The 24,086-nt window shown below is 43.4% G+C and overlaps 1 protein-coding gene across 1 annotated transcript in view; it reads right to left on the reverse strand.

Moving 5' to 3' along the window:
- Window positions 1-3,458: 3,458 nt before the first annotated feature.
- The window catches only part of CSNK2A2 (casein kinase 2, alpha prime polypeptide), a 44,632-nt gene continuing 24,004 nt past the window's right edge, over window positions 3,459-24,086 (reverse strand). Inside the window, exons 5-12 of the mRNA XM_006863572.1 lie at window positions 20,474-20,533; window positions 15,912-15,995; window positions 15,056-15,166; window positions 14,481-14,582; window positions 13,444-13,544; window positions 10,944-11,092; window positions 9,261-9,354; window positions 3,459-3,882 (exon numbers count right to left, since the gene is read on the reverse strand). Of these exons, the coding sequence (XP_006863634.1) occupies window positions 9,278-9,354; window positions 10,944-11,092; window positions 13,444-13,544; window positions 14,481-14,582; window positions 15,056-15,166; window positions 15,912-15,995; window positions 20,474-20,491 (642 nt within the window). The 5' untranslated portion in view covers window positions 20,492-20,533 and the 3' untranslated portion in view covers window positions 3,459-3,882; window positions 9,261-9,277. The remainder of the gene's footprint in view (window positions 3,883-9,260; window positions 9,355-10,943; window positions 11,093-13,443; window positions 13,545-14,480; window positions 14,583-15,055; window positions 15,167-15,911; window positions 15,996-20,473; window positions 20,534-24,086) is intronic.

The following is a 24,086-nucleotide window of genomic DNA, read 5'->3' on the forward strand; positions in this document are numbered from 1 at the left end:
TTCCCCCGCCCCCAGAATGTCACATAGTTGGGGTTGTTTGGCATGTAGTCCTGTGAGTCTGGTTTCTGTAGTATAGCAAGATGCCAACTGAGGGGCCAGCTATGGCCAGAGGAAGTGTGTTTGCAAAGGGTTGCTCATCCATTCTGTCAGGGCTATTCTAAATGCCTCCTCTGGCCAGGGCGATTTTAAAATGTCTGTTGGCCTTTGACATACCTACTTTTGAAGGCCTTCCCCAAGAGCCTTTCAAAAATTGAAACGCTCCTCGTTTTCATACTCAATTTATTTCCTATCTAGCTTTTAAAAAGATCTTTACAACTTGCTTTTACAATGACTTGGCTATTTTGGGATTGGCTGTGACTTCACCAGGATGAGAAATGTGAAGGCGCTCCAAAGAACTAGGTGCTTGGCATAGGAGAGGCTTCTGCCAAAGATGCACGCTGGGCTCCATTTTTGTCTTGTTTATTGCTTATTCTGAGCTGAGCTGACCTTTAAGAGTGGGTTATCCAGCACACCTCCGGAAGCCTGCAGATTCCCCCCCTCATCTCCTTATGCAGCATGTTCCCAGGAAGAACATTTACGCAGGCTGGTCCTCAAAATAGCCAGAGCTTAACAATCAGCAAAGTAATGTTTAAAGGGGTTTGCAAATGTCTTGCGTCTATTAACGTGTGATTTGTTAAGTGTCGACCAATCAGAATTTTTGTCTTGTAAGTTCCTGGACCTTCTGTATCTAAGCTCTGTGGGAAATTCCTTCCGCTGAAGTGCTTTGGTACATCCTCAGGAAGGGCTGTCAGGTTCCAGATCCCTTACTTCTTCCAATAAATCCCTTGCTTTAATTTTAACAGACACTTCAGCTTGCTCTTTGACAGAAAGAAAATCATTTCAAAAAGCAAAACACAAAAGCAATGAATGATGTTTACAGGCGTATACATTTCTAAGACATTTCATTAAATTTATTAATTTTTATTTTGCAATTTTATTATGTATAAGTCAACACATTCCCCCCTCCCCAGGCCCCCAGGCTTCACACATTTCTATAGGGCCGCCCAACTGACACCATTGGCACCATACCTCACATGCCTAGCAGCCCTGCAAGAATCCCAGGACTAGATAAAGTCCCCTTGATCCAAACCTACACCAGTGAGTGAAGGAGTGAAGAAATGAAGACTGCTTTCCCGGGATCCTAACAATGCCCTTTCTAAAAAACATCATCTGGCACAGTAGTACTGAAAACATACATACTGTGCAAAAAGGTACGTGCAAACTGGCTCAGTGCAGTAATACTGGCAATATTGAAAATCTAGAAAGAGCCCGAGTCCATCTGTCAGGGACTGCTTCCACTGTACAGTCATATAATGGGATATCATGCAGACATAAAAAGGGGTGAGGTAGATCTCTACATGCTAACATGAAGATTTCCACACCGAAGCAAGAAAGAAGTTGCAGAAAAGAATATATATAGTATGATTACAGTTCTATAAAAATAAAAACTATAACACTTTACAAACATGGATAGGAAGTATGTTTTTCCTATGTACAGGGAAAATATTCAAAGATATACTACTCCAAATTACAAAGTGATTAACTTCAAGGGAGGAAAGAATTTTCTTGTGTGCGCACACACGTATACATCTGTGTGTGGCATTGGGGGCGTCTTGTTTTTTAATTTTTTCTTTTTTTATCATGCATATGATGCTGTCAAAGAGCTCTGGTAGCATAATGGTTATGAGTCAGGCTACTAACCACAAGGTCAGCAGTTCGAAATTACCAGCGGTTCCATGGGAGAAAGATGAGGCTTTCTGCTCCCGTAAAGATTTATAGCCTCGGAAACCCTATACAGGGTCGCTATGGGTCGGAACTGACTCCACGGCACAGAACAACCAACAATCAATGGTGCTGTAGGATAAACACTGGACTGCTAACCACAAGATTGGCAGTTCAAACCCAGCAGCCGCTCTCAGAAAGCCTATACAGGGTTGCTATGAGTCAGAATCAACTTGACCAGCACACAACACTTTGGTAATCAGTATCGCTTAAACACACACACAACCAACAGAACTACTGTAAGAAGTGAGTTGATATGAATTTCCAAGCATGTTGTGGGTGAACTCTGTTCTTGTCCCCTTCTCTGAAGGTAAAAACAAACAAAAAACACTTTCTCCTTCTTGCTACAACCAAATATTCTCCCACCCAGCAATTTATCATCCACAAAATCCAGAATTGCCTGATTTGTTTCAGAGGTTTCTGGGAAAGCAGACTTTCTCACTGAGAAGCTGAAGAGTCTTGGTTGTGAAGGGAAATTGATGGGCAGCGAAGTTCTCTGACATCTAAAGAGCTCCCAGACAGGTGAGCTATCTGGAAAGAACCTCAAACGTTCGCAGGTGAACAGATATAAACGCGCATGTACAAAGCACACGATTATAGAACTTATTCAGAGACGCGCTTGTTATAATGAGGTATTCAGATGCTTTTCCAGAGACTGGGGAGACCAGAATTTGTAGTCTTGCGTTAGATGGGACCCCACAGAGGCAGCTTGAGCAAGCTGGGCATGATGGAGCTGGAGAGCCAAGCCCATCTGCTCCGTGTCCTGTGGGCCGTGACAGAGTCGGTCCCAGTGGCCCTGTGGTCCTCACTCACTGAAGTCCGGGAGTGTACAGTCACAAGCTCCCACACCAAGAACTGTTAGGCTACAGGAGAAGCTGGTCCAAGGATTCTAGATGTTCTCAAGCAGCAGAAAAGACCGAAGGCATGTTCTCCAAGTATACCATGTGGCTTTGGTGGAGAACCAGCTACTGGGGGTCAGGATTTGCTCTCTCCAGACCCTGGGGGATACAGGCTGGGCCAGCACAAGGTGGTCCCAGCTCCCCAATTTCCTGGCACTGCTGCCCTGGGAAAGAGGACCGAGGGAGCTGGCCAAGGCTCATTTGTAAAACAGGTTTTGTTTTGCTTTTTCATTGAACAGATAGATACAAGCGGAGCCTCCATCTTACTCTTTCACAGGACTGGGCCCTTTTCTTCCAGTTCACAGGAGTTTCAAAATGGGTCAGAGGCAGCTCTGGGATCTGAGCTCCTGGACCCCTCCCCCGCTTCAGGGAACAGGCTCAACCAGCCTCTAAGACATTTTCCAGAAGAGGGGGTGGGGGTGGAGAGACAATTTGGGACAATTTGGGCAGAAAAGACTAAGTCAGTTCCCTGGGTTTACCAGAGGTGACCTTTCACTGCTAACTAAAACACTGGGGGCCAACTTCCCTGAATCTCTACTTCAATCAGCTGGGGTCTGCCCCATCCCCAGGATTAGCTCACTGCACACCTATGAAAGGTTATTCCTGCCGTGTCCCTACAACCGGCTTTCCCCGTCCACCTCTGGTCCAAATTTGGCATAGAAGCTCTATTTCTCTTAGTCCTCTGTGGCCACGGGTCTCAGTTAATGGCTCCTTCCATACTGAAAACTCTCCATACAATTCTTTTAAAACCTTTTATTCAATAATATATACTTTTTAAATGATAATACGTAACTGTCCGCCATGCCATATATCCCCCGGTTCCCCACTGTGGTCAGCTAGTTAATGTGGTTTGGAGAAAATAGGTGCGGGGACAGAAAGGGGTGGGCAATAGTAACCAACAACCAATACGCATACCCTTCACATCTCCCATGCTTTCTGGGTCAAGAGGAAGTCAACAGGAAGCCAGAGGCCTGTGAGCCTTTTACATTCAGAAGTGACGTTTGATATATGGTGGTGGGCTGCCCTTCAGTTGGTCTACTTCGTGCTGACGTACCCTGCCACCATTTCGTGTCTGCTCACGGAACGTGATCTCTATACACGTTAGGACGTTTGATTTGGTTCTCGTTCTGCTTATGGAAAAGTGGGAGGAACGGCAACAGACCTGGGGAGAGAGATGGGAGGAGGGGAAAGACATTAATCAATCTGACTGGGAGTGAGGAAGAGGCCTCCAGTTCTGTGACTTCCTTCACATGAAGTACTGGGAACAGTAAGCACACGTTAACTCCTCCATGCCAGTGTGGGGAACCTAGTAGGAACTCCCTAGTACAGGGTCCTAAACATAGTTCTGAGCACTATTGTTGTCTTCGGTGAATGACTGAAAGCTTTGGACAGATCACGCATGGTATGATGGCCTGGTCTCCTGCCCCTTCCCTCAGAGGTCCAGGGCACTGACTGAGAAGCCTCTTGACCATTCTGTGAAGTCAAGCTTCACAGAAGCAGCCCTGGGTCACAAGCCCAGTCCTCAGCCCAGATTTGCTGGGGAAGGTTAAGAATTAGAAGACAATTGTGTATTTACAAAGGGAGAGTACTAAGTCCACTCCAATGTCTGGCAGTCTGAAGACCCTGTCTCTCCATGTCCAGCTCAGGAAGGAGGGTGGGGTGGTGAGAGAGCAGCAGTAGAACTCCAGCAGGAAGCAGTCTCTACAGAATGGGTCTACAGCACTGAAGGGACTACACACGTTTAAGGCAGCAAGAAAACCACACAGAAAACCCATTCATCAACTTTCAGTATTTCAGAGGCTGCATGGTGCGTAAGGTTACAAAAGAAAGGATTTGCCTTTAAGCACACTCCAGCAGCCGATTCCCAAGATTCCAATGCCAGAGGGAGCAGTGAGAAGCAGCTCATCAATTAAATGCCACCCTCTTGTCAAACAACAGTGCATGCCCTCCTGGGCATCCATGTGTTGCAGGGAATGGGGACAGAGGTGGGGGGAGTTTCACAAATGCAGCTTTGTCATGCAACAAACCAAGCTAATCTTAGGTGTCTCGAGTGGCGAGTGGCGTGATGCAGGTCTCAGAGATTAGCCTGTTAGAGGGGGCTAATGGTATCCCTCCCCTCCCCAGGAGACAGGAAACACAAGGTCCTCGGTGCAATAGCTGGCCTCCCACTTGGGAAGTCTGCTTGTCAACATTTTTATTTATGAAAACAGAGTTAAACATGGCACTTTTCTTCCTCCAAGGGCACATAACCCATATACATCAGTCATCCAGGGACACAGAGAGATGGCCATTGTGTCTGAAGAAGTCATTTGTTAAGGATCACTACCCAGGCAGTGTGGCTTTAAGTCTGCATCATGGGTCTTGAAGATTCAGTCAGGCTTTCCAGATGGATGTCATGATTTTCCCCAAGTTTAGTCACCATTTACAGCAAGAAGAGCCAGCAGGTGAAAAACTGTTAATTTATTGATTCAATGAAAGATTTCTTAAAAAAAACAAGAAACAATCCCCAATACATGCAGTTCAGGGTTAAGTATCACATTTGTAGCACACTGTTGAGTCTACACAAAATTATCAATCACCTTTATAATCCCATCATGACAACTGTCCCCAGCCTCTAGCAACTGGTAGGGGTCATCTGCATCAACACTTCCACACAGCATAAAAGCAGGGTCAAATCTAGTTTTCCTGGCCAGATGTTCCCCTGCTGCCTCCCCCATCTTCAGCCTGGGGTTCGTTTTTTAAAGGCATCATTCAGTAACAATTTATTAAGCTCACAGACAAACTTTGGCTTCTTGTGTGCTCATATGGATCCTCTTTTTGCTTTTGCAAGGGTTTATATTTAAAGGACTTGGAATCTGATGTTACTATTCATCCCTATTAATCTGTTAGAGGGATGTCTGATTTTTCTTGTGGGTGCTCATAAAACAGGTTTCAAGCTAACCATTTAATCTGACCTGGCATGAAATCTGTGCTCTCAATTGATTTCATGCAAACATAAAAATGTTTCCAATTGTTGCTTGTGGTCCAAAGTCATTTGCTTCCATCCCCATCAATGCAGCACTTCCCTGAATAGGCACAGACTGAGAGACCCGTGGCACACAGCTCTCTGGGATTCGCTTCTGTAACCTCAGGGCACGCTTTACAGCATGAACTTGATGCCTCATTTTATCCCTTGGCGTGGCAATGTAGGATAAGCATTGGACTGCTAACTGCAAGGGCAGCGGTTCAAATCCACCAGCCATTCCATGGAAACCCTAGACAGGGTCTGACTTGATGGCACTAACAACAATTTTATCCCCAATATGTTTCTCAACAACCGTTTTTTAGGCTGTTTTATTATTTTTTTAAAAATAGGTTTATTTTCTTCTTTCAAGAGTCCCCTCCCCAGCCATTCTTTCCAAGCCCCAAAAGGTTATGAGCTCGTTGGTCCCCTGTAATCAGTTTGAGATGATCTTCCTTCTCTGTAAGGGAATACATTCTCTTTGAGGTGCTACACAAAGTCTTGAGATGGCTCAGCTGAGTGATGCTGGTCAAGGGCCACACTGGCTGGCACCAGCAAGCCTCTACTTGGGAAAACAACCCAGGAAAGCTCGGTCTCCCACCTCAGCCATACTACAGGGATAAGAGGAGCCAGGGGAGGGTGAACTGCAACCAAGCCACAGATGACAACATAGTTTAGCACTTCATTGGTTCTGTACCCCTCACCCCTGCAGCCCCTCAATGGAATTTCTCAGCCAAAGTAAAGCCTTGATGTTAAGCTCACTTGTGGCCAATACACCACGACAGAGTGGACTGGTTTTGGCACAGGAAACTTTTGTTCTTACCATACCAGGTCTATGTTCTTGAACATAGGCAGTACCTGAGATGATAGTGTAACACTACCCTGTTCCCCACACTTTTTTTGCTTTTCTTTAGGAAAGAATTAAGTCCTATCATAGGCACTTTTAATATGTTATAAGGTAATGAAGCAAATAAAATACCAAATAAAAAATTACTGAGATGAGTTGAAGTAATGATATGCTAACTAAAAAGGCTACTGGGGAGGGAGTTACGCCACCACAGCTGAGTCTAAATAGACCCCCCCCTTCTACACACGCCCCTGGCCACTCAGCACCCTTTGGAACACTCCAAGACCAGTTCCTCATCTTTGGGGACCTGGGTCCTTCTGGACATACAATGGTCTTAGAGACAGGTGAGAGACAGGAGGTCTGGATGGCACTGACTTCTGTTTGGGAAAGACCAGTCCAGATGCAGAAAGGCGTGAGGAGAGGTCAAAGCACGGGTGCGGGAGAAGGTAACTGTGCAGACACGCAGATGAAGACAGACGGACAACCCAGGTGTGGAACCTGGGATAGGCAGGCTAGCCGTTTCCACGGAAGCAAGATCACGGGGGAGAGGCTGAGGTGGAGCAACTGACTCCTCTCCTTCAGATGCTTTCATTGCCTCTGTGGTAACCAAGGGCAAGAAACAGGGCTACTGCCTCACCCAATTTCTTAGTAGGCACCTGCCTGGTCCAGACAGACACTTAAAACAAAAGAAGGTGGGGCTGGAGAGGGAGTGGGCCAGGAGGAGGAAGGGAAAGCTAGGGAGGCAGGAAAGACAGCGGCACATCTCCCTGATCGTAACCAGTGGTTCAGTATGACCTATTAAGGACACAGTAGAAGGCTTCTGATTATCTAAAACACCGTGTTTTGCTGCCTGACATGCTGATAAGAGGTTCAGCCACGATCTACGTGTGGCTTGTGATTTTCTGGTAGAACAAATGGATATGTTAGAACAGAGACTGTGCATGGTAGGTAGGTAGTATTGTATGTGAACCCTAACTGAAAGCATTACCTGACTTTGGGATCTTATTTTATGTTCTCTGTAAACTCAACTCTCTTATAAGAGAAGAGTTTTATTTGCTTTTTAAGTTCCCACAGACCAAACAACAAAAACAGAATCTACATTTAGAGATTGGACCTGCTACCAATACCATTTTATTGGAATACGGAATGTAAACAGATGCTTCAAACAAACAATCTAACCTTAGAAAACTGTATGGCATTATTAAATATTTAGTCAGTGTGATGTGGTGATGGACACCTCTAGCTCTAGCTGAGGTGTGTGGAGTCCCCACAGCTATAGCTAGGCTACACAGCTGGAAGCCAGGGTCCATGGGACAGCTGGGGTGAGGTGACTATCTGCAAACCATGTCACTGACTTGTCCTCAAAAGGAAATCAGCCCTCTCTCTCTCTCTATATATATATATATTTTTTTTAAACAAACAAAATCTAACTTCCTTTGCTAACGTGCAGGTTAGCACAATGGATCCAAAACTTTTAATACTTGCTCCAACAGCTCCACTTCTTCACCCAAGCTCCTTTCCTCTCAGTTGCCTGGATTAGTGGGTGGCCTGGCCCACACCACTCCATTACCTGCATACGAAAAAGACTGATCTTTTTCATCACATTCACATGTAACATTTCGGAGCTTTATAAATGCATATGACCCTGACTGCAGTAGGAATAAGAAAGGGGGAGAAGGGAGGTATATATGTCTTCCACCCAGTTAAGTCTTTCCTGAATAACCGCCAAGAGGACACTTTTTGGCCTTTCTGACCTGCCTGAAGACTGACTTCCCAGCTGTAGATATGGTTGTGAACTAAAAGCCTTTGTTTCAGAGACGTGCGTTAAGATGGGTGTGCGTAGGGATTTGTGGAAAATAGTGAGGTTCCCATAAGACTTCAAAAAAAAAAAAAGGCTAAAACAAACAAAAAAAAAAAACAAACAGGCAACAAGATTTTATGGTTAGGTGAATCAACAAAGGTTACGGTGAGCTCCGAGTCATACACTTGGCATCTAACTTTCTAGTGACTGATGGACCTGTCCACGGCAGGTCTAAAGGGATGCCACCTGACGTCGCAGAGGATTCTTTTGAGAAAGTGATTGCAGTTTGCTCCCAAATGAATACACACTTAGAGGAAAACTGCAAGGCTGAGGTACGTTTCCTACAGAGCTCATGTGGTTAAAAAAAAAAAAAAATACAGCAAACATGAATTTTTAAGTTTTTTTTAAAAAAAGAAAGAAATACTGTCACTGTTTTAATATCTCCTTTTCATAAATGAGGCTGGTGTGTCAGTTTAGACTGCTGACTTTTAGCTAAAATTAGAGCCTGAATCTCCCAAAGGATACCCAGACCACAATGGAATAGGTAGGAAGTCAGATAATTGAGAGCTTGTTGACTGAACGGGTTAATTCAACAGCGGCCTCCTGTTAAGTAAAGGGAAGTGTCCACAACTCCGAGTCACTCATCCCCCATGCATTCCAAAGGGAGCATTCCCCTCGGATCCTGAACTATGTGCATCCTCATGCTGCCACAATGGCAGCTCCCTGGAGACTAGGACTGGGGAGTTTCTGTCTTTCTTTTTGACTTTAAGTTTTGACTCTCTTCTTTGCATTGAGAAGGAATGATTAGAATTTGTTTATCACACTGTAGTTTTCCTTCAAGGTTTGTGTTTTGGTTGGTTGGTTTATTGGCAAGCATCAATGCCGCATTACCCATCGCTTTCCAGTCTTCATCGTGCTGCTGTGAGGCCGCTGGAGAGCAGGGCGTTGTCTGCACATGGCTGCGACTGCTCCTTCACCACAGGGTCTGCAAGAGGACATGACGAGGGTCAGTTGGCTCAAGGCTGGCTAGCAGGAGGGACCACCACAACAAACCCTGCCCTTCCAGCCACCATGAGAGAGACACAGACACTGCTGGAAGTTAGGGCACAAGCAGGAAAAAGTCAACTTTTTGCCACAGGATGAACGTTACATAAAAACTTGGCGTTATAAAGTTCTATTGAGTCAGTTCTGACTCATGGCGACCTGTAGAGGGTTTTGGAGGCTTTAAAATCATAGGAACAGAAAGCCGCATCTTTATCCCCCAGTGCAGCTGGTGGCCTCAAACCACACACCTTGTGGTTTGCAGTCCAGTGCTGCTAGTACGGAGCTACTGAAAGAGGGTCAGAGGAAGTGAGAACACCAACTCAACTGCGGAGACCCAGGGCAGAGAGGGGCCCAGGAGCCCTAGCGTCCCACTGCTCAGAACCTCTACCAATTGCTCACGCCACTTTCTCTGAATACTAACATCAAATTCAAGCCCCAATTTGGAATGTGTAATAACAAGTGCTTTGGAGGGAGGAAAGAGTGAATACAGAGAGCTTTTAGGCGACCTATCAATTTTAAGCAATAGTGAGTTATAAAATCTCTTTACTGAAGTATGATGCATACAAAGAAAATAAAGACAGATCACGAATTACATATAAAATATCAATGTTCTTCCTTCAATCTAACTCAAAGGGTCAAAAATCAAGGTTTCTGTGCCAGGAACTGAAGTCGAGAAGGTGAGACCTTTTCAATCTGCTGTTGATGTAGGCTTCTGGGCACAGGGTCAGTGAACACAAGGGAACTTTCCCAGGAGGTGGGCTAGACACCCAGCACAGCGCCAAGGCAACGTTGGGTTTTGTAAAACAGAAGGTCGCCATGCGTCAGAGCTGACTCGACAGTGACAACAAAGACCAACAAGTGGGCCAAGAGGTTAAAACTGTAATTACTCTCCATAATAGGAAAGAAGCATATTGGTCAAGCAACAGATAGAAACTTCAAGGGTCTAAAGTTTTCATCTTGATTTAGAAAGTACATGGAGACAAGTCATTCAACCTTCCACTTCTCTAATTTCTTCACAGCCCGAACTACATCAGCTCACTCTGGCGTTTATGTGCAGCCACATAAACGGGATCTGCACACAGACCCTAACAAGGCAGAGGGAGGGAGGTCTTTCCAGTAGGAGACTTTATGCTCTCAAATTCCATTTACTGCTATGTTTCCTTTCTCAGAAATAGCACATTATGGTTACTGTATTGCTTTTAAGTCATTATTTGCTTTTTGGTGGTGAGAAATAATTTCTGATTACGTTTCCACACACATGCATATATTAGAGAACAACTAAACACTGATCTCTTCACTGAGAGCCACAGGGATGGTCAAACAGACAGAACTCAAGAGAGTTCAGCTGGCGAATACATAAACATCGCTGAGGACCAGGAAACCCACCTTCAAACTTGCCCCAGTAGCCTGGATCTATCTAATGAGGCCAAATTCCAAGGATGGTGATTCCATCTAAATACCTAAAATTCTCTGGACTGGCCTCAACAGGAAAGGACCGAGACGTGTGTCCTTCAGTATGTGCACACTCACAGAAGTACGGGTGCTCCATGGCCTCTTTGGCCGTCAGTCTCTGCTGATGGTCGTATCGCAGAAGCTTATCCAGGAGATCCAGCGCCTCGGGGCTGACAAGGTGTCTGTTCTCACTGTGGATAAAGTTTTCCCAGCGTTTCCGAGAGTGTCTGAGGAGAATTGAAGCATTCATTAGTATTCAGAGAATAATACTGTCTCAGAACACTGTATCGAGTACAAGCTCGTTGACGTAGAAACCCCATTTCAGTCTCACAGGCACCACACTCCCACCCCAGTTAAAATCACAGACTGCTGATTTTCACCAAACAATATTTCATAATTGATAAATAAATAAAAACATCTGCTTTTGGAACTATAGGATCGTTCCAGATTGTTTTTGTTGTTAAGTGCCATCGAGTCGATTCCGACCCCTAGCGACCCTGTAATGGGTTTCCTAGGAGCAGCTGGTGAGCTTGAACCGCAGACCTTGCAGTTCAAACAGCTTTGCAGTCTGGTGCATTTACCCACAGCGCCACCCCAGGACTCCTCTTTCCAGATTACACCAGGCTTTCAGTCAATTCTGAGTATTTTTATTGGTCACCAGATGTTTTAAAAGACTATCCTTAAAACCCAAAGGTTCCATACAATACTACTTGAAATTGTCAACCATTATTTCTTAGCACCATTGTACTATACCAGATTACTCAATATGCTTTAAAGTTTGCTTAAAGGACTCTTGGTATGGCGCTGTAGGATCAGCACTGAGCTGCAAAAATCACAAGGCTGGTAGTTCAAACCCATCAGCTGCTCCTTGGAAACCCTACACAGGGTTGCTATAAGTTGGAACTGACTCGATTGCACTAACAACATACCAGGGTATGTCAAAACGTATTGTTACTAGTGGTTCCAGTTCATACATGCATAGTTTAAACACAAAATGTGCTTAAACATGTCTCTGTAATTAGTGAACGGCTAAAGTCAAGGTGTCTCGGTGATACACTTGTTTTCCTTTAAAAAAAAAAATAAAAAGATTATTTTAAACCATGGAAAAACAATTTTGAAAAATTTTTTCCCTAAAAACTCAAGTGGATATCTTCCAAAAATATTCAAGCATTGCCACAAGTTTATGGAACTGCTGCCCCACATAACACAATTGTTGTTAGATGACGGACTGTCGTGGCCGAAGCCCAGACACGGGTGGAAGACAGGAGTTATCAAGGCTGTGGCAGCTACTGAAGGCGGGTGGCCGCACACTGTTCCTCCTCTTGGCCTCCACAAGTTTTTAGCTCAGTGGGTGCCAAGTGTTGCACAAAAATCAGTTAGCTCAAAGATCTGATCTTTCCATCAGTGGTTCAAGCAAGATCAAAGCTAATGAAAATGACTCATGGAACAAAACATGACCAGGGACAATCTAGGATTTACTAATATAATCCAGAAAGTAAGGTTCAATCAAACCATGGCTTTCAAGGGGATCTGCTTTCAAGGCAGAGAGGCCAGCTCAGAAGGTTATGCCAATTGTTGGAGGAGACGCCAATGGAGTAATCTTAAAAGATCTTGAAGGACACAGGATGAGCATGGGGATTATTATGAGAGAGTCTTGAAAAAAATTTAATTGCACTAGTAAAAACAGCCAGAACTGCACTGAAGAACTTATTTTCTATCACAATATACCTGCTCATTCTTCCAGGGCAGCAAGGGAAATCTTACCCCATCTACCCTACATCTTACTGCTTGAGACTTTTTGTTCCTCAAACTCAAAGACCATTTTGAGAAGAACACAAACTGAGTCCCTGGAGGATGCCAAAGTTGCCGTTTTGATGTGGCATAAACTGAGGAGCCCAGAATTCTTTGGAGAATGGTTAGAGAGATGGAAACACCACCTTTATGGAGCAATAACGCCCCATTTTGAGATTGTTAATCCAAGAGCAATTCAATAAGTTTATGGGAAAACTGCCATCATCTTCTGATTCTATTTCTCCATGGACAGTTGGCAGCACCCTCACAAAGGCTGCTATGATTTTATAACAATACTTCTTGACTGCCCTTTGTAAAATCATTGTTGTTAAGTGCCACCAAGTTGGTTCAGACTCACAGCGACCCTGTATAGGGTTTACAAGAGCAGCTGGTGGGTTTGAACCGCTGACCTTGAGGTTCAAACCCACCTTGTGATCTAGTGCTTATCCTACAGCGCCACACCAGGACTCATAAGAAATAACACAATCTTATTCAGAGCAAAATCATAGCTTTCTGAATTTGCCATTATGTTTTTCTGAGTAACATTATGACCGCATTTCAATTTTCTATTGATTATCAGGTTAACTCTCAGAGAAGTGCATTAGATGACACATGATAACAATGTCTGAGTCACTCAAAAAAGTTTTCAAATTCCATGAGATAAAAGCTTATTTCAATTTTGACCCGATTTGAAAGGGGAAAAAACTTAGAAAGTAATTTTAGCTAACTTTCCCACTTGTGAAAACCAGTAAGTTAAAGCCCTCTTTTTTTTTTCTATCATACTTACTGTCCCAGGATATCGTTGAAGTGTGGATCCAGATCTATGTGATACTTCTTCAGATACCCATACAGCTCATCTGTACCCAGAACCTTGGCAATGCGAACAAGCTGAAACAGAGAACAAGCCGACCCATCACTGAGCCTGCCAGGAGGCTGCACAGAGAATTACAGGTGTCTCCCTACCATGTCCCAGGTAGCAGACCCTAGGGCACAAAGTTCACAAAACTCTGAATTTCCAGACTGCTTTCAGAATGATAGCTACTAAAGACAATAATCTTCTAGAAGCGGATGGTTAAGGGGCACCACACTCTATGACAGAATCTAGTTTCATTATACTCCTTCATAGTTGTGCTTTGTGACTTGGGCAGAGAAAACATTAGTGTATCATGTTAAGTGCCAAGTATGGCTTTACAATATTCTTTATTTAGAGATTATGCACATAGGTTTTGAATTGACATGGGTGTGACTGTAACTTGACTAGGCCAGGATTTCCAGAGGTTTAGCATAGTAGAGTTGTGCTTGTTCCCTCAGTTCAGTGGTGTAACCTAACACTGGCATCATTAACTCTGATGAGCAGCCAATCAACTAAAGGGCTCTTCCTTGGCGGTGTAGCCTGCTCCCAATATAATGGACACGAGGGAGGGACTCTTCTTATATCTCTTCCCCAATTGTAAGGTCTCTGTTGATAATAAACCTCTCTTTGTATATACATGATTCCTGGTGTGGTGCTGTGGGCTAATGCACTGTACTGCAAAGCTGGTTTGAATTGCAAAGTTAACGAACGGTTCAAGCTCACCAGTTGCTCCTCAGAAACCCTACAGAGTCGCTATCAGTCGGCACCGACTCAATGGCACATCAGCATTATCTCTATCTTTGGGGGCTTGGTAACCACCATAAAAATCTGTGAAGTACTTTACTTTGAGGAAATGATATCTGCAGACAAGGAGTGATATTTAGTGGCTCACAATAAAATAAACCCATCTACGGGTTTATTTTTCTTGATACGCACCTCAAATTAGTTAGATACAGATGGTGTTTGCTCACCTGATCATAGTTGTCCTGTCCATGAAAGAAGGGTTCCTTTCTAAAGATCATACTTGCTAACATACAGCCCAAACTCCACATGTCCAAGCTGTAATCATACATCTGAGGAAAACAAGCACGACTAGTCAGTCAAGGGTGTTAGAAACTTCTTTCTCTTATCGACATTTAATTTCCATTTGACCTGTGTATATATTTTATATTTCAAAGCCAAAACAAATTTTTAAAAAGCAGCTGAGAAAAATCTGAATGGATTTTTCTTAGGATGGAAGACAGACTGGATTTTGAATGTACCTAAAACTGACTAAAAGGAGCTATGGTGACACAGTGGGCTACATAGGGCTGCTAACTGTAAGGTCAGCAGTTAGAGTCCACTAGCTGCTCTGCAGAAAAAAGATGAGGTTTTCTTGTTCCCGTAAAGATTTACAGCCTCGGAAACTATACAGGGTCACTATGAGTTGGAACCCATTCAACAGCACACAATCACCACCACCACAATTGAGTAAATAAACAGCAAACCAAGAAAAGTCCTCAGATGGCATAAAAAGAACTCCGAACAGCCTCATTGCCCATCTTACCTGATAGTCCACAAGGAGCTCGGGCCCCTTGAAGTACCGTGAGGCCACACGGACATTGTACTCTTGAGCGGGGTGGTAGAACTCAGCCAGGCCCCAATCAATCAGCCGCAGCTACAAATATGACAGAAACACAACACGTGAAAGCAGTATTTCTAGATGCTTGGGCCTCAGAACAAAGCCACATCCCATCAGACCACAAATAGCCACATTCAACATGTTAGCAGATGCACTGGCTAAAGCTTAAGTTTAGTTAACGGCAGAAAGGGGTTGTTTCCACTCAGAACATATGTCATTAAAAAAATTATCCTGGCTCATCATTCTCTCCAATCAAGACAGCTCAGTCTTTTCTTCTGCCTCACTATCTCTGACACGTGTAACACACTCTTCCATCATTAATAGTTTTTTAAGTCTTACCAAAAGTCCGCTCAGGACTTAAGTACACTGCTCAATTTTCTCATTAATCTAATGCTAGCTGATTAATTTACTCAACAATCAGGGACAATCAAAGTTGAGTATCAGAAACAGGAAGGGTCAAGTATACTTTTAAGGCCAGGCAAATTGGTCTGAAGGCCATTAAGAAATGAAGCAGAAACCATTAGCTGTAGTTTCTTTCTTGCGACCCTTCAGAACACCATAATCAAAATAAGCACGTGATGATCGGGTCAATCCTATCTTTTCCTTGTGTCGTACGCTTACGTAAAGGAGAGACTAACATCTGAAGATTGGCAAGACAACAGTAAAGCAGGTATTCCAAAACAGCACACAAGGCTACAAAAGCCGCCTGGACTGGATATTGGTGTGGTTAGGTCTGCTCTAGGCCTCGGAAAGGCTTACTGCTGCCTGGCTGCAGTGGTACCTTTTTCTGTTGGTGATCTATCATGACATTGTGAGGTTTCACATCTCTGTGCATGATTCCCTTGCTGTGGCAGTAATCCAGAGCCTATTAGGTAAAAAAGCACAGAGAAAAGTCAGTCACGCCTCTATCCCCGCCCAATGCAAGCACATTCTTGTTATTTCTATTTGTGACACCCTGACTGGAATAGTCTCCCAAGGGGCAGCTTACTGTCTGTAACGAAAGAAAAAGCAAGCTTCAGAAGGTACCCCTTGATCTCTGTGCAAAGGGCAGCCAGCAGCTAAAGAAAGAAAGAGATGCAGGGAACATCAAGGGTTGTTTCTTCAAAGAACGGAATGATAATACTTTTTTAAGCACTCAGATTCATGCAATTTGTCAGCCAAATTTGATGTGCTTAAAACCAGATCTGGGAACCTCAGTGGAGGTTCCATCTTGTCATGGGTCAATGAAATCCAAGTGGTTGTGAAGAATTACAGCCAAAGCCAGCTCTCAACATGGATGACATTTGTTTTTTTGGCAAATGTTCCATGTAGATTTTCTAGATTAACAAGCATTCTAATATTTATTAATTAGTATTTTACATACACAGTCCAAGTGGGTCTTCAAGAATTATAATTCTCTCTACAAGAGAAAACTGCTTGATAGTAAGACAGTGAATTTATAGATAAGATCTTTAGATGTTCAAGTCATTGCATTTTAGCATTTTCATCGAGCTGTGCAATCGTTAGCACAATCCAGTTTTAGAAATTTTCTGCCACCCCAAAACTTCCTCTTGAGCATGCCTCAACCACTAATCTGGTATCAGTTGCTACTGAGTTGCCTTTTCTGACACTTATGTAAATGGAATCACGTAATACATAGTACTTTGGTATGACTTCTTCACTAAATATGGTTTTGAGATCATCCATATTGCCGCTTTCTGGCTTTCTAATTTTCACTGTACAGATTTACCAGTAAATGAACATTGGGGCTGTTTTCCCATTTTTTTTGGCCATTATGAATGATGCTACTAAGAACTTTCATGTACAAGTGTTTCAGGGGACACAGGCATTCATTTCTCTTAGGTAGAACAAACAGTAAGGGTGGAAGTGCTGGGTTGCATGGTAAGTCTGTGTTTAACTTTTTATGAAAACTGCCTTTCTTACAAAGTAACAGCACTATTTTACAGTCCTACCAGGAACAGAAGAGGTTTCCAAACTCTCCATAGTATTAGCAATACTTTCAGTGTGATCTTTTTGTTTATAGCCATCCTAGGCAGTAGGAAGACTTCTGGCGTGGCATTGTGGGTTAATGTACTGAATTGCCAAGTCGGTGGTGCACGCTCACCAACCACTCTTCGGAAACCCTATACAGGTCACTATGGGTCAGGACCGACTCGACAACACCTAACAACAACACGTGAGTATGAAGTAGTATCTATCTCAATATGGTTTTGATCTCTGTTTCTCTAATGATTGATGGGGACGCTGGTGGTGTTGCAGAATAAGTACTGGACTGCTATCCGCAAGGTGGGTGGTTCACGCCCACCAACCTTGGCACAACTGACATTTGGGAGTGCGTATTTCTTTATAGTAGGGAGCTATCTTGTAACACTTTAACATGTGGAGCAGAATCCCTGGTCTCTACTCAACAGATGCTGGCAGCACTTCTCCAGTTGTGACAATGAAAAGTGGCTCCAGATGTTGCCAAGTGTCTCCTGAGGCTAGATTTGACCCAGCTGAGAACCAATGAACCGGACCAGCCAGGGCCTAAGTGGATAATGAACGCATATGTGAGAGAAGGGCTCCTAGGACCAACATTCCAGGAATAAGCTCCCTGATCTGCATCAACTTTTGTGTTTACCAGACACAGAGTACACAATGGATGATGACATCTACAAGAAGGCCAAGAGCAGGCAAAACTCAACTACAATGACAGAGGAGAGACTACTACATTTAGGAGAAGTGGGTACTGAAGAGAAGGGGCACAAGAGAGCCATTGAGGCGCCGTAATATTCTCTACCAGCCCTGCCCAGTAGAGCTTTCTATGAAGCCAGAAATAGTCTGTATTTGCATTTTCTATTCTGGTCGCTACTAGTTTTAGGAGGTCAGTGAGCACTGGAAATGTGGTTAATGTGACAAGTAAAGTGAATTTTTTTAATTGTACTTAATTTCAATAGCCACCTGTGAGTGATATCCACTCTACTGGGCAGTGGAGACCCAACCTGCCAAAACCCCTCAGTGAGTCATTGAGTCACCAGCCTGCATGGCCTATTCAATGTTAAATGTTTCCTATTCCCTAACCCCTCTTCAACTGGAAAATTTAGCAAGTGTAGATTTTGGTGTTTCTTTTTTGCCTAGGAATAAACGAATTAAGACCACAATACCCTGAATGTTAAAAAAAATACCCCAAGAAAGCAGAGGCAACAAATAACAGTAAGGAAATTAATTCTTTTGCAAAATTCACTATCAAATTCCCTGTGGAGATATGGATAGTTATTGACATGCTTTTCAATTCCTTGGGACAAATTATTTCAGTTTAAAATCTGGCCCTGGTTCTGACCAATAAGCATGAAAGACAGTTTTCAAGGTTCATCTGGGAGTCTCCATCTCATTAGCAGAAGGACACATATGCTCTTTCTGCCTCACTGCTGCCTCTAGAAAGCAGGAAGAGCATCGAGCAGCGAGCGCCAGATGAACACCCAGCCTATGGAGCTCTGTACTGTTGGGGTGTCTTTATTTGGTTGAAGGACAATGGTGCTATGTAATAAATCTTTACTTTAGGTGCCAGCGAAAAACTTCAATACCTTACTAAAGACGGCAGGGATTGCTGGGGAAGTACCCCCAGGGCAGATGCTAGCCTGTCAGTTTACAGGGCCCTAGTGTGGAGAGGACACAGAGAAAGGTGGAATGAATCAGACTCAGACTCAGTCTTCTTTGTCCTTCTGTTCCATTACACAGAAGAGTGAACCCTCATACCCACTGACTTGCTCTCTCTAACGACAAGTGGGTTGTACAAGTGCTTGTAAGAAAATACACTTCAGAGCTAGTTCATTAAATCTTCAGGTCATAAAGTTCTGTCTTAATTCAAATTGCTATTATTTTGTTCAACTATGTGCCATTCCATTACTACTCCATCTTTGTCTTCAATAATATAATAATACCTTAGTTGTTTCTGTGTACTGTCAAGTCAGTTTTGACTCATAGCAACCCGATACAGGGTTTTTGAGAATAGCTGGTAGCTTTGAACTGCTGGCCTTGTGGTTACCAGTCCAGTGCTTATCCTATAGTGCCACACCAGGGATCATTAGCCATCTTTATCTTATCTCAGAAGTTCTGAACCTGGGATCTACAACCTCCCTGAAATTTCAAGCAAAATTCTGTATGTTTATACATGCACTCTAGAGAAGGTCATACATAGCTTCCATCAGCTCTTTTGTGATCTACTGCTCAGACTATTGGTCTCTTCCACTTTACATTGCTTTTTGGAATTCTTTACCCGAGTGTTTACTTCTTCTTACGTGTTACCTGAGTCAATTTCGACTCATAGTAACCCTGTGCAGACTTAAAAAGCTGATTCCTCTGTCAATCAGTAAGACTTTGAAATTTCATTGTGCTTAGGACTAGTTAAGTTCACCCATCACTTCTCCCTACAGGTCAGGGCTAACTAACTAGTCAGGGTTGGGAATGGGTGGGTATTCAGTATCATACAAGGCATTTTAAAGAAATGGCCAAAAAACAGGGCCACAAGGTCAGTAATCCATGCATGCAAGTCCCTCTATAACGTAACTTTGGTATTCTTTGTACCATGAGGAAGAACCTATTTCTCTGCTATTTACGTCTAGGCTTGACCACATGCCCTGTTTTGGACAATAGGATATTAGCACACAGAACCTTACAAAGTGCTTATCTTATGCTCCTCTTGCTGCCGGGAACTGAGCCCACCAAGGAAAGAAGCCTCACGGAGGATGAGAGATCAGTGGTCAGAGGCTCAGCTATCTTAGCTGAGGCCCAGACATGTGAATGAAGCTATCTTGGACCATCTTGCCCTAGTTGAGTTGACTCAGGCCAAAAGAACCACCCAACTAACCCTCAGATTTATGAGGAATAAGAAATCATTTTTTAAAATGTTACACTTCAGGTAACCTTTTATACATCTGGTCCAGGTGTGGTGATATATGATAAGTACTGGACTGCTGACCACAAGGTTAGCGGTTCATACCCAGCAGTTGTGCCTTAGAAACCCTATACAAGGGTGTTATAAATTGCAACTGATTCTAGGGCACTTCACAACAGCAATCTTTTATACAGTGAAATTAACAAACAGTAAACAAGAATTAAGCAGCAAAAAGAAAATCCAAAGGCCAAAAATGAGCTATGAAGAGGGAGGTTCTATCTCTGGTCTGAGGCCCCTCGATGTAGCCACCATTCTCAGTTCTGCTGCAATGTGTCCATGTCAAGATTCCAGTATAGAGGCCTCATTAATTTCTTGGGGTATCAACAAAGATTCAGCTTTGGTTCTCTGTCTTCCCCAAAGTACCTTTCATGAAAAGGTGAAAAAATTCATTGTTTATGAATGCCACTTACTTTAAGTAGTTCATACATATAAAACCGGATATCAAAGTCTGTCAGGATCTGGTAGAGTTGCTGGAACAGATTACAGAAAACAAAGTTAATTTAGTTTCCAGTTTCTGTCAATTTCCTTAGTGCTTAAATCATACCAAAAAAAAAAATCTGTAATTTATCAATAATTGATCTGAAACAAATCTGGACAAAGATTAAAAATATGAGGGCCTAATACTTCAATTTTGGGAAAAGGAATCCCAAGGGAGAAAAACACGTTAAGCCCATAGGTTATTTAATGCTCCATAACTTTATACCCACAACTGCAGGATTCTGAAGATGAGGTCTTAGTTGTCTAACTGCCCTCATATTCCTACTAGTGTATATAACAAATTAACCCCACTTCAGGAACAAGAAAAATGAGGGGATACAACAATTGAAGATGGCAAGAGACTAGAAAAATAGAAAACACATCATAATAAAAAAATTGCTGGGAACTAAAGAAAACACAGAAAGATACAGGTTTAATTTAATAAAAACTCACAGGCCACATTGAGATAAAAACAAAAACTTGCATTATTCAGTCAAAAGACCTACTCTTACCCTATTGAGTGCTTTACAATTTCAGTTCCTAAACAGAGGACATCATTTATGCACCACAGTTCATTAAAACTATGTCAGATACAATATGACTGGCTTTGATACTCAACTCCCAAGTAAATCTCTTTCCCCATCAGGCCAAGTGGCACTTTTTCTAAAAGTAATCAATACACTTTTATTAAATAGATTTTGTCCCTCTATTCAAGCAATATAGGGACTCTCTCCAAGGAGCATAGCAGTGTATACAATGCGCTGGAGCAAAACCACACATTCACCTGCATGAATCAGATTGAAGAAATGAGTATCACCTAGTTTCATGTCTATTTATGAGGGGATGGGCAGCTGGGAGCAGGGGAGTAAAACCGCTTTTCATTGTACTACTTTATATTTTTGATTGATGTGTGCAAAAAACATGTATGTTGCAAAAAAACAAAACAAAAAAACCCCATCAAATTTGCCAAAAATCAAATGTAATGTTTTCTAAGAACACAAGGACTAACAATCTTATCTCCTATTTTGTTGTTATTGTTAAGTGCTGTTGAGTCGGTTCTGACCCATAGCGACCCCATACAGGGTTTCTAAGGAGCGGCTGGTGAGCTTGAACCAACTACCTTGAGGTTCAAACCAACTTTACAGTCCAACACATTAACCCACAGTACCACACCCAGACTCCAATTACCTATTTTAGGGAAGAGTAATTAATTCTCTCTTCTAGCTTTGTAAGAATAGTAGATTTTTCTCAACCTCAGATAACTGGCAATGTGGTGACTAAAGTGTGCAGGCAGAGCACACGGTGCTGGCGAACAGCTATGGTCCTACACCTGCACACAAGTGCTGTGGCATTAGCACTCCACCACTTCTACTCAGAGAGCGTCAAATGCACAACAAGAGAGCTCCTAAGCCAGTCTGCAGCTGCACATAGATGACCAATATGTACAGACAAAAGCTGAAGATACCATCAGTTTGGGTGTCAAATCAGCTCCTCCTCTGAGGTAGGGAGCTCACTCCCAGAGGCTGTACCAAACAATAAACAGGCCATGAAAACAAAAAGATGCTTTTCTAACCCTCAGAAGGCTGGTATTGCCAGTAAGCCAGTCTGGGCTACTTGCCCACTTGGACTGCTATGGAAGACTTTCCTCTCACCTCAGATGGTATCTAAACCAAGCAGTAGTGTAAATATGTCAGGCATGAAATGGAGGAGGTTTCAAAAGGTTCGAGGAAAAATGCCACGACCCATTTTTCCATGAAACTTTTGAAGCCCCTAAAGGAGCTCTGGTAGTGTAGTGATTACCAATTGGGCTGCGAACCTCAAGGTCAGCAGTTCAAAACTACTAGCTGCTCCGCGGGAGAAAGATGAGGCTTTCTGCTCCCGTAAAGATTTACAGCCTCGGAAACCCTGTTCAGGGTCGCTGTGGGTCGGAACCAACTCGATGGCACTTAACAACAACAACAATAGTATCACCAGCTATTCCAACCGACTTTTGGTGTGCTGTTGTGGATCAAGCACTAGACTGTGAAGCACAAGGTTAGCAGTTCAAACCACCAGCTGCTCCTTGGAAACCCTTATACAGGGTTGCCATGAGTGGGAACTGACTTGACAGCATTTAACAAGAAGCTATTCCAACCAGTAATCAACTTTGTTGCTGTGGGCCACTGGGTCAGTTTCAACTCATTAGTGATCCCATAATATGGTTTCCAAGAGCAGTTGGTGGCTTTAAACTGCCAACCTTGCAGCTACACCAGTCCAGTGCTTACCCTTCAGCGCCTCACCAGGGTCTTGATAAACTTGATTCAATACAGAAAGCATCAATGTGTGCAATCATTTATGCCCCATGTATAACAGAGTCCTGAATGACAGGAGGTTGGGAGGAAAGGAGACCAAGCTACAGCTGTGACATTTACCCACCGGAGCCACAGCCTGGCATCCCCAAGGAGCTCTTCACACTGACCACCTCCATCCTCTGCTCCACTGTTCCCACCTGGAATGCTCTTCTCCCTCGGACTGCAAAGTTCAACCATCCCACAGGAACACCAGAACATGGCCAGCAGTCTCTCCCATCTCTGAACTCTCACCCCTCATGGTGTTCAGAGTAAACATTCCTTGCTCAGGTACTGGGTAAGTGACCTGAAGTTCTTGAGGTCTGTTATAAACAAGAGGCTGCTTCACTGTGTCAATATCTGAAGAGTCCCATGCCAACAACGTGCCCTGCTTATGGGGACACCACATAAGATAGGGAGAAAGCGGTGCTGTGCTAGTAGGACTGTCGATTTGGTGATTCGATAGTTCTGAACAACAAGGCATATTAAGGGTCCACTGTACAACGAACTCAGTACCATACCCATTTTTCCACATTCTACTCCCTAACCCGACACTAAGGCCCCACACGACAGAGACTCGGCTTCATACCCTCCACACCACCTATGGTGAGTCCATCTGTGCCCTGCACACAGAACACACAGAAAACAGGGAACAAGTATTTGTCTTCCATGATGCTCACCAATCAATGGGATAAAATAAAACTCTTTTCCCATGAAACAGAAGTTCTAGGAGTCCATAACAAATCAAAAAGCGAATTTCACAAGAACCAGACTTTCTCTCCAGTTTTCTTTGTCAGCTATGAAGAAAACATTATTACCCAACTACAAAAAAGCAGGAAGTAAGCTTTGCTTAAATTTCCATAAAGTGAGTGATCTAGCCAAAATAAAATGAGAACATGCTTCCCAAGGGATCATTACAAAGGAGGTAAAGAATTACTCGCCAACTTGTTTGCCTCAAGACTGAGACGCACCTGGGGTATGTTCCTAAAATTCAGCTCTAACCTGGGACCTCTGTAATAGGGACCACACTGAAGAACTTCCGGAGTCATTTCCTGGGGCTTTTCATGAACCCCTGAAATCTCAGCAAGAGAATGGTAAGAAATACAATCTGATCAAGACACTCACTGGTCTCCTCAGTCTAACACCCGATTCTTCAGAGTGGAATGCCACAGGTGGGCCTAACTCCTGCAGTATTCATCCACTCAGTGGGCTTCAGACT

The sequence above is a fragment of the Chrysochloris asiatica genome, unplaced genomic scaffold (assembly GCF_000296735.1).
Source record: "Chrysochloris asiatica unplaced genomic scaffold, ChrAsi1.0 scaffold00055, whole genome shotgun sequence".
Lineage (NCBI taxonomy): Eukaryota > Metazoa > Chordata > Mammalia > Afrosoricida > Chrysochloridae > Chrysochloris > Chrysochloris asiatica.